This window comes from Anabrus simplex, chromosome 7 (assembly GCF_040414725.1).
Source record: "Anabrus simplex isolate iqAnaSimp1 chromosome 7, ASM4041472v1, whole genome shotgun sequence".
Classification (NCBI taxonomy): domain Eukaryota; kingdom Metazoa; phylum Arthropoda; class Insecta; order Orthoptera; family Tettigoniidae; genus Anabrus; species Anabrus simplex.
In genome coordinates, this window is record NC_090271.1 from 119,013,991 (window position 1) to 119,026,587 (window position 12,597).

A 12,597-nucleotide genomic window follows, 5' to 3' on the forward strand; every position below is an offset into this window, starting at 1 on the left:
ACTAGACAAAGGAGTGGTCGAACGGATGGCTAAATTTCTAGAAAATACAACTTAGGCAATTGTAGTACAAGAAGCATTAACAAGATCACGTGAAGAATTTCACCTTATTTTCTTGACACGGCATAAGCCCAAAAGCCTATACAGTATCCTGTCTATAAGTTCATAAACAGTTACAGATCTCTTCATGGGTAGTTAAAACTATATTTAGGGGTTGTAGCAAGGATGTAAAAGAGAGCATATAAGTCTGGTAAGACTCCAATTAGAGTATGGTTCCAGTATATGGGCCTCACACCAAGATTACTCTATTCGTGAACTGGAAAAGATCCAAATGAAAGCAGCACGATTTGTTCTGGGGAAACTTGGGAGTAAGGAGACAAACTACTCAACTAAGTGATATGTTCTGAGCTGTTGGTGCAGAGATGACGTGGAATGACATTAGTAGAAAAATAGGCATGAGTGGAGCTTTCAAAGATAGGAAAGATCATCATGTTAAGGTAAAACTGGAATTCATGAGGACAAATTCATTTAAGAAAAGAGTAGGTAAGCAACTGATAGCGAATCTGCTACCTGGGTGATAGCCGTAAGTACAAATCAATGAGGGTTGATTGAATCAAATTGTAAACAATGTCCATCCTGAAAAAGTTGTTGTTCTTCTGGAGCTCTCTCCACACAGAAGTTTTGCAATCATTATGGCATAATTAATTCCCGCTCCCCTGAATCACATTTGCCATATTGTGGATGTTCAACCATTGTTCGAGATTCCACACCCAGGATAAACTCTTCTGGCCAAATCCACGTTTCTGTTCTACCTTGCCTTCTATGATCTGTTGTATCCAAATTTATTTGTCATCTTGGAACATGTGATTGAAATAGGCAGTTTTCCTGTATTTTGTGAGAGTTAAGATATTGCATGATTTTCTAGCACCCTTGCCGCGTACAAAATATTCTAAGGCCCGTTACTGCATGCAGTTAACCTTGATTCACAGTTTATACCTTTCAAATGCCATGAAAAAAGAACTGTTTCCAAAATGTATCCAAGAAGGTGCATTTACAGCATTCAAATAATGAACTCGGATATCTCACTGGTAAACATAACCTCACGCAACGAAAGAAAGGAAAAAAAAAAAAAAAAGCACGCTTCAAAGACGAGGAGAAATCTATGCTGGCTCCCATGTGCAAGTGCTTTATTCATTGGATTACTATACTGTATGCATTTTAGATACCTTGTATTTACACAGAAAGTACCCAATGCCCTTAAAATCGAACTTTCCTAGGACTCTATCCTTGTACGATTTCCCGCCATGGCACTTCTCTCGTACCGGTACTTCAGAAATGTAAACACTTGCCGCGTCACAAAGTATTCCAAGACCCATTAATATATGCAATCACCTCGATTCACAGTTTAAACCTTTCAAATGCCATGGAAAAAACTATTTCCGAAATGTACCCAACAAGGTGCATTTACATTGTTCAAATAATGCACTTGGATAAATCACTGACAAACATAACCTCACGCAATGAAAGGAAAAAAAATCGCACAATTCAAAGACGAGGATAAATTATGCCGGTTCCCCTGTGCAAATGCATTATTTTTTGGATTTCTTTACTGTTTGCATTTTCATTATAGATGCTTTGTACTGGCATGGAAAGTGCCCGACGCCCTTAAAACATTGTGGCTTATCGAACTTTCCTATGACGAGGGGATAAAGTATCTCGCTTCCATATGCATTGCAACGCACTACTATGACCCCCATCCCTCACACTTGTACGATTTCCCGGCTGGCAATTTCTCCTTTAAAACCACAAGACCGTTTGGACTCGCATTACAATAAAGCAATGCAGTTTCACCGGCAATGACAATATTGTTCGATGCCTACGAATTTATTATATGAGCCACGTTTTTTCGTCAACTGTCGGCATCGCCAGCATTCGCGGATTCTGTTTTCCCGCACACTGCCTGTTGCGTGATATTACGGTGTTCCTTAAAAGGTCGAATACAAAAGAATTCCGATTTCATTCAACTTGATGTAGACGTTGATTCCCATAGGGAACCTAAAATATTTTTCCCGAATGAGTAAATTTATAATACCAATATAATGGTCCGTTATTGGACATTATAAATTTTCCATAAATGTCCAATAACGGACCATTATATTGGTATTATTCATTCAACTTAGCAATCATGAAGCGCACTGTAGACCCACCGAAGTGAGTGTAAGTGCGGAAAGCTACCCCTCCATGTTCCGGAACGTGCGTTCTATTATGACGCAGAGCGGATAAATTTTGAGTTGAAATTACTCTGTAACATACTATTGTTTTAAAATGTAATGGCAGTTTCGAATTAAAAGTCTGAATTTCGGTAATGGTGCCGACATTGTACTTCGAATTACGAATTATCCGTATTTCGAATTAAACAATTGAAATAACAAGCAAAACTGTATCTCATGTTTACGGGAATGAGAGCTTCTTCGAATTAGGCGGGATTTTGAATTAACCGATTTTGAATTATCGAGGTTCTACTGTAGTACTACTTCCTTGTTGGTGGCATAGTCTACTCATAGATCTTACATTTTGCTATACATCCACATTTAAAAGGCCTGCAGTCAGTTCACTGAAGACACCTTCAGTGTCCATACTTCATCACCGTAAAGTAGCACCAATAACACATAACACTCTGTGACACACCAACAAGTTTTGAACCAGAGGTCATGCTTGAATAACTCCAAAAGTGAACTCATTGTTGAAATTAAAAGAAAGGAAAAAAAAAATGAAATAGGAAAACTACAATAATAAGCAAGTAAACAAGCTTGCAGTTTTACATGGCTGTAAAACATGATCATGCCATGGAAACTCCACTTATACAGCATGATTCAGTCGCCCCTTCCAATGTAGTTTTATGCAACCCACAATATTCATTCCGTCCTGAAAGCATCTGCCGGTATGCTCAGACAACACAACCGGATATCTTACTATTTACCACCTCTACCATGATAGGATGCCGTAATGTTAAACTTGTATTAAATGGAAAACATGCGTGTGCCGTTTAGATCATGCTAGCTGATGTACCCGTGCTTCGCTACGGAATTCTACATTGTATACAGAATTCTAGGTTAGGTTGCGTGCATGTTGTGAGCAGGATTGTATAAAATTGCATAGCTCTTAACGTTACCCTAGAAACGCAACGGGGAAGTCACCAAACATCTTTTCTCATATAAAGACTGAGTTAGGGAATTCTCACTGTAATGGTAGACCCGCTTGCATACCATCAGTCACAATCAGGTTGGGACGTTTTCATTATAATGGTAGGAACTCACTCTCCACCTGCCTTTTTAAATCCTCAGAAAGACTGTCTTAGTGGTTTTCCCAACTGAAATGAACATACATTACAATAACGCCAGTAGGAATGCGTGTACATACATACAGACAGACAGACAGAAATTCCGGAAAAGTAAAAAGTGCATTTCCTTGTTACTATGGACATGACAGATACAGAAATACCATTCTTTTCAAATTCTGAGCAATGTACAGATTATATAGATGAACCTGACATGCGGGCGAAACACTAAATTGATATTGTGACCTCAGTAAACCTAATATTGTACTTGCTATAAGCTGCCCAGTGTGCCGTACGGAACCGTAGTGTAGTTGTTAAAGGCATGGCGGAGCGGGCTTGCATGTCAAGTGGGAGGTTTGAGTCCGGGGCGAAGATTACAAATTTATGAAAGTTTTTTTTAATACGTATCGCACACAATGTAAGTTCAATACCTGCTTTCATGCAAACTGTGTGTGAATGAATGAGTTTGTGGCCTTCTAGGAAGGGCTGATTAGTTAGCAGGCTGGACACATACAGACCGGAAATAATAGGAACAGAACTGCCCTGACAATGTTTTATCGCAGCAAATGCTCATGCACATTCGGGCTCGGTATCCAATAGATCGTCTTGCGCTCTGAAGCACTGCAGGTGTAATTGCTCGGCAGGCATCCATGATGAGATGCCGGAACTGGTCGGGGATTTCCGGTGCTTTTAGTGCTTCAAATGTCCCAAAGAAGAAGTCTAAATCTGGTGATCTGGCGGGCCAAGAAACAGGGCCTCCTTGTCTTATCAATTTCCCTGGCAGTTCCTCGTTCAGATGGCTATGAATGGGCTCCATCCTGTTGCATCCACATCGTCAAATGATCGTGCAAGGGCACATCCTCCAGCAGCAGTGGGAGTTCCTGACGCAGAAAGTGCAGGTAGCGTGGGCCCGTCCAATGGTCCTCAAAGAAATAAGGTCCAATCAGGCGATCCCTCAAGATTCCACACCAAATATTCACTCCCCATCGTACTTGATGGGCCGCCTGTCGCATCCAGTGAGGATTGTCCAGACTACAATAGTGCATGTTGTGGTGATTGACGTTCCCATTATTGTGGAAGCGTGATTCATCCGAGAACAAGATATGCGATATGTATGCTGCATCATTGTCCAGCCTGCCTAATAGCCACCAACAGAACTCCATTCAAGCTTTGAAATCCTGCCCACGGAGGTCTTGGTGTAGCTCAAGATGGTACGGGTGAAATTTATGTTCATGCAGGATTCGCCAAATGGACGGCTGGCTGGTGTGCACCTGTTGTGCAATCGCCCTTGTACTGATGTGTGGATTATTATGAGCTGCCTCCAGAATGGCCTCTTCTGTTTCACCTGATGTAAGGGGCCTATCGCGGACTGGTGGCCGGTTGGAAATCACGCCAGTTGTCCTTAGGCGTCTTTCAACACGGCAGAATGTCGTAGCAGCTGGGTGCTGCCTGTCAGGATACTGTTCCTGGTAATGAAACGACCACACAGAGAGATACTGACTAAATTAAATCAATTACTATCCCACAGATACTGTATAAATTAAATCAATTACTATTCCACAGATACTGTATTTACATGTTCACCCACATTTAAGTTTTCCACTCGACAGTTTTTACTCACGGATTTAATCAAAATCATAGCCCTGTTGTGCATCGAACTCTCTTGAAAATCCAGTTCTTGCAAGACAACGCTGGTGATGCGCGCTACATGAGCCCTGGCATTGTCGTGCATGAGTACGAATTCAGCTCCAACACTGTATGCAGCAACCAACACATGCTGTAGCAGTATCTGCTCGATGCTTCGCAGTGGTAAGATTATCCTGGACGACAACAAGATCCATATGGCCATCAATGCAATGTATTTGAAACGTCAGCAAACTGTACATAATACAACACGGTTCAACCCAGAATATAAACTAAATAATTCTGTACACGGTGGAAGCTTCACCTCTAAGATACAGGTCTCCATTGGCGAAGTTGCCAGTTGACGTGGGTATGGGCAAACAGAAGGCGAGCTGCGCGATGTTGCTGTGTTAAACGGGGCACTCAAATAGGTTGTCTGGGTCATAAGGACACTTCTTTTAACATGTTCCTCACTGTCTGGTCAGACACCGGACTCCAGTGAGCCTCCTGAGATCTTGTTTTGCAGTTCTCTGGCAGTTGCTGAACGACGCTGCAACGCACAGATGGTCAGATATCAGTCATCCTGTGGGGTTCTCATGCGTCCATGACCTTGTCTGACCCTCCTTGTGGACTGGCCTGTCTTATTGTAGCGATTCCCAAGTGTTGAATAACTGATGGAGAGGCATTGAGATCCACAGCAACATGACAAAAAGTCCATCCTTCCTGGATCAAAGTGATGGCCCTTGCGACTTGAACCTCGTTAAGGTGTCTCGTGGGATGTGCTGGTTTATTATGTACAACGTGCTCAAATAACCGCAGTAGTCTGTATACCTCACAATGACACATGGATGCATCGCTATTCACTTTGTTTTGAGGGGGTCACTTGACAGTTTAATGCACGGCTACGCCTACAGATGGAGTATAACTTCGATTTGACATAACCTGAGTAGCTAAGGTCTCAAGGTATGCTGTATGACCATTGGAACCCCATCTACCATTTTAATGTTCACATACCAGGTGTTACAAAACATGTTCTCCTAATTTTTTTGAACTGTGTATTAAAAATGTGATCGGTAGAATCCAATGCACTGAAGAAATCCTTACTAGAGTAAAACATGTACACGTAATGAATATGTAATAAAGAGTACTGACTGGTGGATTACATGTAATAGTTCTTCAATTTCCAATTTATAATTTTTTTGTTTTAAAGACTTTAAGGCTGAATAACTTCTTATTATATAATATTTTATTTATGACTGGCTGATGTATCCAGGCTTTGCTATGGAATTCTATTTCGTATACAGAATTCTAGGTTAGGTGGTGTACATGTTGTGAGTAGGATTCTATTAAATTGCATAGCTCTTAACGTTACCCTAGAAATCCGACAGTGAAGTCAGCAACTGTCTTTTCTTATGTGAAGACTGGGTTAGGAAATTTTCATTATAATGGTCGGCCCTCTTGCCTACCATCAGTCACAATCATTCTGGGGAGTTTTCATTATAATGGTAGACACTCACTGTCCACAACTATCAACATAGGTTATTACAATGACACCGGTAGGAATGTCGTGATTAAAAGCTATGCTATCATATGAAATATCGATTAAATGAAAAACCACACATTTTCTCAATTTTAACGAACAGTACTACGCTGCCAATCTAACAGTCCAAAGTTCCAGAGCTGGAATGACTAGGCCACACACAGTCGTGAACATTCTTTAATTCTGGGAGGGGGGTGGAACAGTGTAGAGTCCCACGGCAAACACTATGCCCTTTTACTCATCTGGACTGGGCGAGTTGGCCGTGCGGTTAGGGCCGCGCAGATGTCAGCTTGCATCCGGGAGACAGTGGGTTCGAACCCCACTGTCGACAATCCTGAAGATGGTTTAGCATTTTCACACCAGGCAAATGCTGGGGCTGTACCTTAATTAAGGCCACAGCTGCTTCCTTCCCACTCCTAGCCCTTTCCTATCCCACCCGCCATAAGACCTACCTGTGTCGGTGCAACGTAAAACAAATTGTAAAAAAAGAAAAAAAAAAGAAATTTACTACACTGATGGGGAAAAAAACTATTCGACTTGGAGGCAAATTCTTCCTCCAAGCTAGAGGAAAATCCCCCTCTTTGTTGCTAATTCGGAATAAAATGATAGTAGAATTTAATAAAAGTGAAGGGGAAGAATCTTTTCTTAAGAAACGGCTCTTTTCAGGGTTAAATTTTGAGTTATTTAGTGAACTGTGGTGCTATGATTTGGAATAGGTCAAAATTGTAATTCTAGACCAGGTCATAAGGGAGCCTCTGCAATTATTCTTTTAAGTGTGGACACTGATCATTCCAAGCAGAGTAGGGATCGAATAACTGAAATACTATGATGAATCAGTGTGTTACCTACCAGCACTATCAGAAAATGTATGAACCAGAATGGCATACTAAAGAAGAAAGTTATCTAAATCCCCATCTATTTCCCGCCAATATTCAGACCGGCTGTTGTACTCGGTATGCAACAGTAATCCCATCTATCAGAGATGAGTGGCAGCATAAGAGACAGATTATCACAACAAAAAGGGTCAATATAATATTGTTGATCAATTTTATGAGCTTTTGATATTATAGGCCTTCACATTTAGTTTTCTTTCGGCTCTGAAGTACCACTCTTATCATAGTCTGTACGGTAAAACTGAATAAAACATAAATGATCGGAAATTGTATTCTCTACAATTTTTGTTATGTAGTACTTTTCGATAGGACCAATAACATAGGTATTTAAAAATTAAATTTTATGTGCCTTCCCCTAAACCACGATTTCATCCATGGTGAATAAAATTATTTATAGCTTAGACTGTAGTTTCTTATTCCCTGACTCTATATAATTTTCATTAAATTATGTTCACCTATTTTCTCGTGGTTAAGCGTTGACATGGACTTCGTAACAAAAATACAAATTCATGAATATCTTTGTTATCATAGCCGGGACGGTAAAAATTTATAAGACATAAATGATTGGAAATTTAATTCTATATAACTTGAGTTATGTAGTATTTATCAATAGGACCACTCATAACATAAATATTTGAGAATTAAATTTTAGGCCTTTCCCTAAACTACCACACAGCGTGAATAAAATGATTTATAGCCTAGATTGTAGTGGCTCATTCCCCGATTTTCATTAAGTTCTCTTCAGCCGTTTTCTTGTGATGTGTGTACATACATACATACACACATACAGACAGACATTATGGAAAAGTAAAAAGTGCATTTCCTTGTTACTGTGGACATTTTGCATACACTGTAAATAACCACCAGCTGACACACTACTAATACCATTCAGGTAGATTTGATGATTGATGATCTGACTACAAAATCAACATTTACCAGTTCCCGTATTGCAATTGAAATTGTAATGATTAGCAGTGATGGGACTAACAATTCTATGAATATCAATACAAGAAAGAGTCTGGATGATGAGCATACTCCATATGCTAAGAATTTAGAGCCTAATTTATTTTTCAGATTTTACACTTAGTTCATCCCAGATTTAATGTTAATTTGTGTGTTTGTACATTAGTTTTCATATCAATTGTGTGATTTTACATTTGTTTAGTTATTACATGTATTACATTAAGGCTGAAAATGGCCAGCCAAGGCCAAAACTAGTTCCTAGTTTAGTAATGCAATTCAATAATACTGCATAATACAGTATTGAAAAAGGTGGACAATACAACATTAGTTTAATAATAATTATTGTAAACTTCGACATGCCATGCAACACCACCACCAACAAGAAGGGAGAATCTAACAGGCTTGTACGTACAACTGGGTGTGCAAAACAGCATACCACTGTCATGCTAGCAATAACCACATACTGAAGAAAATTGCCATCGTACATTATTTTCAAAAGAAAAACAGGGCCTAAAGCAAAGTTTCCCAAAGGCATTCACGTACAGGTTCAGGATGGATGGACGGACAAACGGAGCTCTTGTCCAGGACAGGGGCACTGCTTTGATGCCCAGCAATGCTAGTGTGGAACAGTTTCCGCAGACACTTGTTGGATGACACGAAGAAACTTCTTAAGGAAATGAAAACAGATGTCCTAATTTCCGGTGGACTCACACATTGTCTACAGCCCTTACATGTTTCCATCAACAAGCCCTTCAAGTACAACGTAAGTAAATCGTATGCCGAATGTATGGCAGGAGGGAAGCATGACCTGATGCCAGCATGCAAAATAAAGAGGCCGTCAGTTAAAATCTTGTATGATTGGGTTATGCGGGCCTGGGTCATGGTGTCGACAGACGTTATTGTGAACAGTTTCTTGAAGACTGGCATCGCAAATGCTTTGGACAGAAGTCAGGATGATGCTACATGGGATGGTGACCAGAATGATGCAGGTGAGAATAGCTTGGAGACTGAGAGATGCTAGTGGCTTTACGTCGCACCGATGCAGATAGGTCTTATGGCGACAATGCTTAGAGACTGAAGGCAATGACAATGAATAGGGTAAGTGTGCCCAGTTGTCTTGTTTCAATAGCCTAATGCAAATTTTACATTTTTTCAGGAATACAATCTTTTGCACAGAAATCCCCTGCATATACCACATACCGAAAATGTTCACAGTTACTTTTTGTCAAAAAAGTGAGAGTTATATGCAAGCAAATACAGTAATATGAATATGATCAGCTATTCATGTCAATATCAGAGTTCAAATAATACATACGTTTTTTTCATTAAGTTTCTTCATGACAGGTAATAATATTGAATCAGTTTTACTTTGGGCCCATCCAAATTTTTCCATAGCATATTTTCTAAGAGCTGTCAAATCTGGATTACTCCAAGAAAATTTTTCCTTTGAATCGTCTACTTTTGGATGTAAATATGCTTCAATAACTGCACCACTGGGAAAGCCTGAAATAAGAAAGAACTCTTATTAACAGTCACATTGAATAAATATGAATGGCTCACAAAATCACAACTCTAATACATCAGTAGAAACAGAACTACATGAATTTATTTTAAAACAACTGCTATACAGTAGTACCATAGCGAATAGAAGGAAGAAATGTGATCACTCCCCTAGTTCATCGGTTCCTCCACTAGGCCGCTCTCCCAGCAGTATTTGAGCTAGAGCTTAATAGTCAGCACACGAATAAAAGACAATTATTGCATGCAAAATATTATGCCTTTGCTTACTATTCCAGAAGTCAGTTGTCAGATAGTTTAGATAGCTTCCGGGTATACTTTGTAGTCTTAGAAGATTTAAGTTCCTTTCTCATCTGTCTTGTTACAAAATAAAATCGACATTTCATATAATGTAAACACAAGTTTAGGGTTAATGTCCACAACATTGTCATCGCAGCATCCTCATTCTTTCGAATTAATAGTGATACTGTGCAAACTGTCCAAATACTAGTAAAATATATCGCTCCATAGACTATGTTCACAGGAAAGTTTTTGTTCCACTACACTTTCAACTTGCACCAACACATTATAAACTGCTCTTGAAGGATGGTTGAGGAAAGTGCTGTCAGTGCTGTATTTATTGCTATAGTCCCTAATAAACGTGAGGGCTGCGGCAAGTATTTCTTCTGTAGGCTTTCCGTGAAGCAGGCTGACACTTTTGTGACCTTGGATACATTGCGCACTATATATCCTCTAGATAATGAATCAAACAGTCCTTTGCAAGACTGCGGCTATCACTGTTAATTAGACCTAAACTGCTCTCCCAGTCCGGTAATAGGTCATCTATGTTCTCAGCGAAATCTAGTGCTTGTCTTATTTTATTTTGTGCATTCTTTACTACAGCCTTATTTGTCTCTTCTGTCTTCTTAGCCAGTGTTCTCATTTGATTGACGAATGATGTCAATGTCAGTTCAAATTTGAGCTCACAATTACTACCCGATGACAGGGCAAGTTTGGTTGAGATATAAATAGACTGCAACTTGTGTAAATTCAGAAAATCTATTGTTGAAGGGTGGTCGTCACAACTTACTGAGTGTAGTGTATCAAAGTGCCGTTCTAGTGCATCTTGATTAAAGTTGGCTGTGAGCACATATCGGAATCCATTACTCCATAAATGCTCGGACACCTGTATGGTGCTCTCAATTGTTACTCTTAGGGATTCATGAGTTCTTTCTGAAGCAAAAGTATTATTTTTCCCACTGAGGTTATCTCTCCATTTTATTAAGGTTTGATGCCCTATTGAATCTTTATAAAGAGCCCCTGCTGGTGTAAAAGTATTTAATACGTCTATTAGGATGTTTGATTCCCTTGTGAAAGTTTCTGTTGGTTCGCTGTCTTCAAATCGCTCCGAGTTTATCTGTCTAAAGAACTTTATGCCAATTGCAACAGAATTAAAAAATAATTGAAAAGCAAGCCATGCACTGAAATGAAGTGGAGTCTATATGTGCAGACGTTAGCTGGTGGCAAACTTTCAAACTTGCAAATTGATGGCAGTTATCCATTTCAAAAACTTGTCGATAAAATTTAAAGTCCACAACTTCATTATTGTAACAGACTTTGCCTTTTGTCATGAAAATTATTTCTGATGCACTTAATTATATATACAGCATCTGAAAAGGCCCAAAGTCTTCTACTAGAATCAAAAGGATTAGAAATAGAGCACACGACCTTCCCTTCTTTTTCATTTAATCCTAAACACTTCCAAACTTTTTTATTATTCCGTCTGAGGTGAAACCTATAATTCTGGCGCCAATTTGCTCCAGTTGTAAGACCACCTGGATTAAAATTCATGACAAAATATCACCAGGTGTGGAATTTCGGCTTGCATACACAGCAACTGGTTGAACCCAATTATGCAATAGGGGCACAAACATGAACACTAATGCATGATTTGAGAGTTGATTTATCCAGTGTTCTTGGGTGCGTTACCCTGAATTTACGAATCCATCAACTTGTAATGAGTTGGTGTTAACTGAACCTCTTCTCTCAGTTTTACTTTGTTATATATGAGAATTCCCATGCGATTGTTTTCACTCTTCTCATCGCAGAAATAGAAATAGTTTTCAATAGCACTAATGGCATGGGTGTTCACCCCGTAAGGGCACTTAAGACCTTAAATTTTCGCAGGTGAGCCTCGGATGGGAGGGGAAGCATGTCGTGCCTTAAGCAGTGTCTATAGCCCTTGGGTGATTTGATTTTAAATAAGAGACTATCTAAAAGGTGATTTAATTTTAAATAAGAGACTGTCTAAAAGGAATTCAACATCATATCTCATCCCTTTCTTATTTCTTAGCTGACATTTTTAGCATGGTGTCAATAATCACCTTTTGCTTTCTGCTTAATGTTGGCTCACTTGAATAATTTGGCTCTAATTTGGAATCTCTTAGTTGTTTTCCTAGCAACAAAATCTTAGCATTAGCTATTTTCAATTTATTACGGATAGTCATTATATTACATCCCTGTCTCTTTAGTTGGTTTCTAAGTGAACTTATTGTCTTTTTAGCTGTGTATGAATCTATTTCATTTCTTCTAGCACTCTCAGAAAAAAACATCAAAATTTAATTCGCGGGGAGTCCTGTGTGATTTGTTTCTTGAACCTTCCTCTGTCTTTGAAGGCTGTCTTTTAAGGGGTGATTTTCGTTTGTTTAATTGTTTCGTGAGATATTGTGGCAAATTGGGGAATATAT

At 39.3% G+C, this 12,597-nt stretch overlaps 1 protein-coding gene across 5 annotated transcripts in view; it reads right to left on the reverse strand.

Annotated features, from left to right (window-relative positions):
- mus201 (rad2 superfamily protein mus201) overlaps positions 1-12,597 on the reverse strand; it is a 111,605-nt gene that overhangs the window by 3,459 nt on the left and 95,549 nt on the right. For all 5 annotated transcript variants that reach the window (XM_067151280.2, XM_068228615.1, XM_067151281.2 and 2 more), the window contains one exon: positions 9,669-9,856. In XM_067151280.2, coding sequence (XP_067007381.2) covers positions 9,669-9,856 — 188 coding nt within the window. The remainder of the gene's footprint in view (positions 1-9,668; positions 9,857-12,597) is intronic.